This window comes from Mizuhopecten yessoensis, unplaced genomic scaffold, assembly GCF_002113885.1.
Source record: "Mizuhopecten yessoensis strain PY_sf001 unplaced genomic scaffold, ASM211388v2 scaffold7817, whole genome shotgun sequence".
NCBI classification, from domain to species: Eukaryota; Metazoa; Mollusca; class Bivalvia; order Pectinida; family Pectinidae; genus Mizuhopecten; species Mizuhopecten yessoensis.
Window position 1 is genome coordinate 236128 of NW_018407237.1, and position 1865 is coordinate 237992.

Below are 1865 nucleotides of genomic sequence, written 5' to 3' on the forward strand. Positions count from 1 at the left end.
TACCCTGGTCGTGTGATACCTAGACTTTATTACTGTGATTGTAGTGTTAGCTGATACCCTGGTCGTGTGATACCTAGACTTTATTACTGTGATTGTAGTGTTAGCTGATACTAGCACTGTGAATACTAGAAGCAGTGTAAGCTGAGTGAGTTTTACCTCTCCAAACTTGATGATGTTGTGACTGTCCTGAAAGAACTCCTGCTTGTTACCCTGAGAATCCTCACAAGTAAGAGTGCAATTCATGGAATACCCCTCGGCCTTCACGTTTAGGGTGACTGGCAGAACCTTTTTCTTGATCTTACAAACAATGTTAAAGTTGACTTCCTTGTCTGTGGTGGGAGTGAAATATAGATCTACAGCCATCCTGAAATGAAATACAGGAACACATTTATTGGTCTACAAAAAACTATTCTTTGTATTGGTCATCCTGCAGACATACAACTCAAACTATACTGCTGGTATTAATAAAAAAAACTTTATTAATCCTACCTAAAAATCTACCTAAAAAAAGTATAAATCTACCTAACAACAAAGTATAAATCTACCTAACAACTAAGTATAAATCTACCTAACAACAAAGTATAAATCTACCTAACAACAAAGTATAAATCTACCTAACAACTAAGTATAAATCTACCTAACAACAAAGTATAAATCTACCTAACAACAAAGTATAAATCTACCTAACAACTAAGTATAAATCTACCTAACAACTAAGTATAAATCTACCTAACAACAAAGTATAAATCTACCTAACAACAAAGTATAAATCTACCTAACAACTAAGTATAAATCTACCTAACAACTAAGTATAAATCTACCTAACAACTAAGTATAAATCTGCCTAGCAACAAAGTATAAATCTACCTAACAACTAAGAATAAATCTACCTAACAATGAAGTATAAATCTACCTAACAACTAAGTATAAATCTACCTAACAATGAGTATAAATCTACCTAACAATGAAGTAAAAATCTACCTAACAACTAAGTATAAATCTACCTAACAACGAAATATAAATCTACCTAACAACTAAGCATAAATCTACCTAACAACAAAGTATAAATCTACCTAACAACTAAGTATAAATCTACCTAACAACAAAGTATAAATCTACCTAACAACTAAGCATATATCTACCTAACAACTAAGCATATATCTACCTAACAACTAAGTATAAATCTACCTAACAACGAAATATAAATCTACCTAACAACAAAGTATAAATCTACCTAACAACTAAGTATAAATCTACCTAACAACTAAGCATATATCTACCTAACAACTAAGAATACATCACTTGAATATATTAGCATATATCTACCTATCGTGGATTCGACTTGAGATTAAGTAGAGGTGATAACTGGACATACCTGGATTTTGCCGGAATGTTGCCCGACATTGGCTCCACATGAAGATGGTCTGAATATCCCGCAGAGTGACAGGAATCTTCCTCAAAGGAGAAGTAAAATGGTTGATCCTCCTGGTTTATAAGATACACTCGTTCTACAGCCTGGTGACCTGATATTCAAGGTAGAAAATGCTTTACAGTTGCTGTTATGTAAATGTAATCCCCCCTCATATCAACCTTCATTAATTACACAACATTTGATTCCCTGGTCCCAGGAATGCATTGCAGTAAATACATATGATATATATGCAACTGTTCCGGGAAGTAGGCTTTTAATCACTAAACAAGAGGCCCATGGGCCTTAACGGTCACCTGATATATTTATACAGAGAGTTGATTTTGTTTTTAACATGAACAGAAATATTATTCAAAGTGACAAAAAACAATAAAACCACCTTACTCAATATCTAGCATACAGATTTCAGACTAAAAAGGATTTGAAACTAGCACCT

The 1865-nt window shown here is 33.2% G+C and overlaps 1 protein-coding gene across 1 annotated transcript in view; it reads right to left on the reverse strand.

The window, feature by feature from the left end:
- LOC110454384 (hydrocephalus-inducing protein-like) overlaps window positions 1-1865 on the reverse strand; it is a 154655-nt gene that overhangs the window by 28083 nt on the left and 124707 nt on the right. Inside the window, exons 68-69 of the mRNA XM_021503856.1 lie at window positions 1376-1523; window positions 157-364 (exon numbers count right to left, since the gene is read on the reverse strand). Of these exons, the coding sequence (XP_021359531.1) occupies window positions 157-364; window positions 1376-1523 (356 nt within the window). The remainder of the gene's footprint in view (window positions 1-156; window positions 365-1375; window positions 1524-1865) is intronic.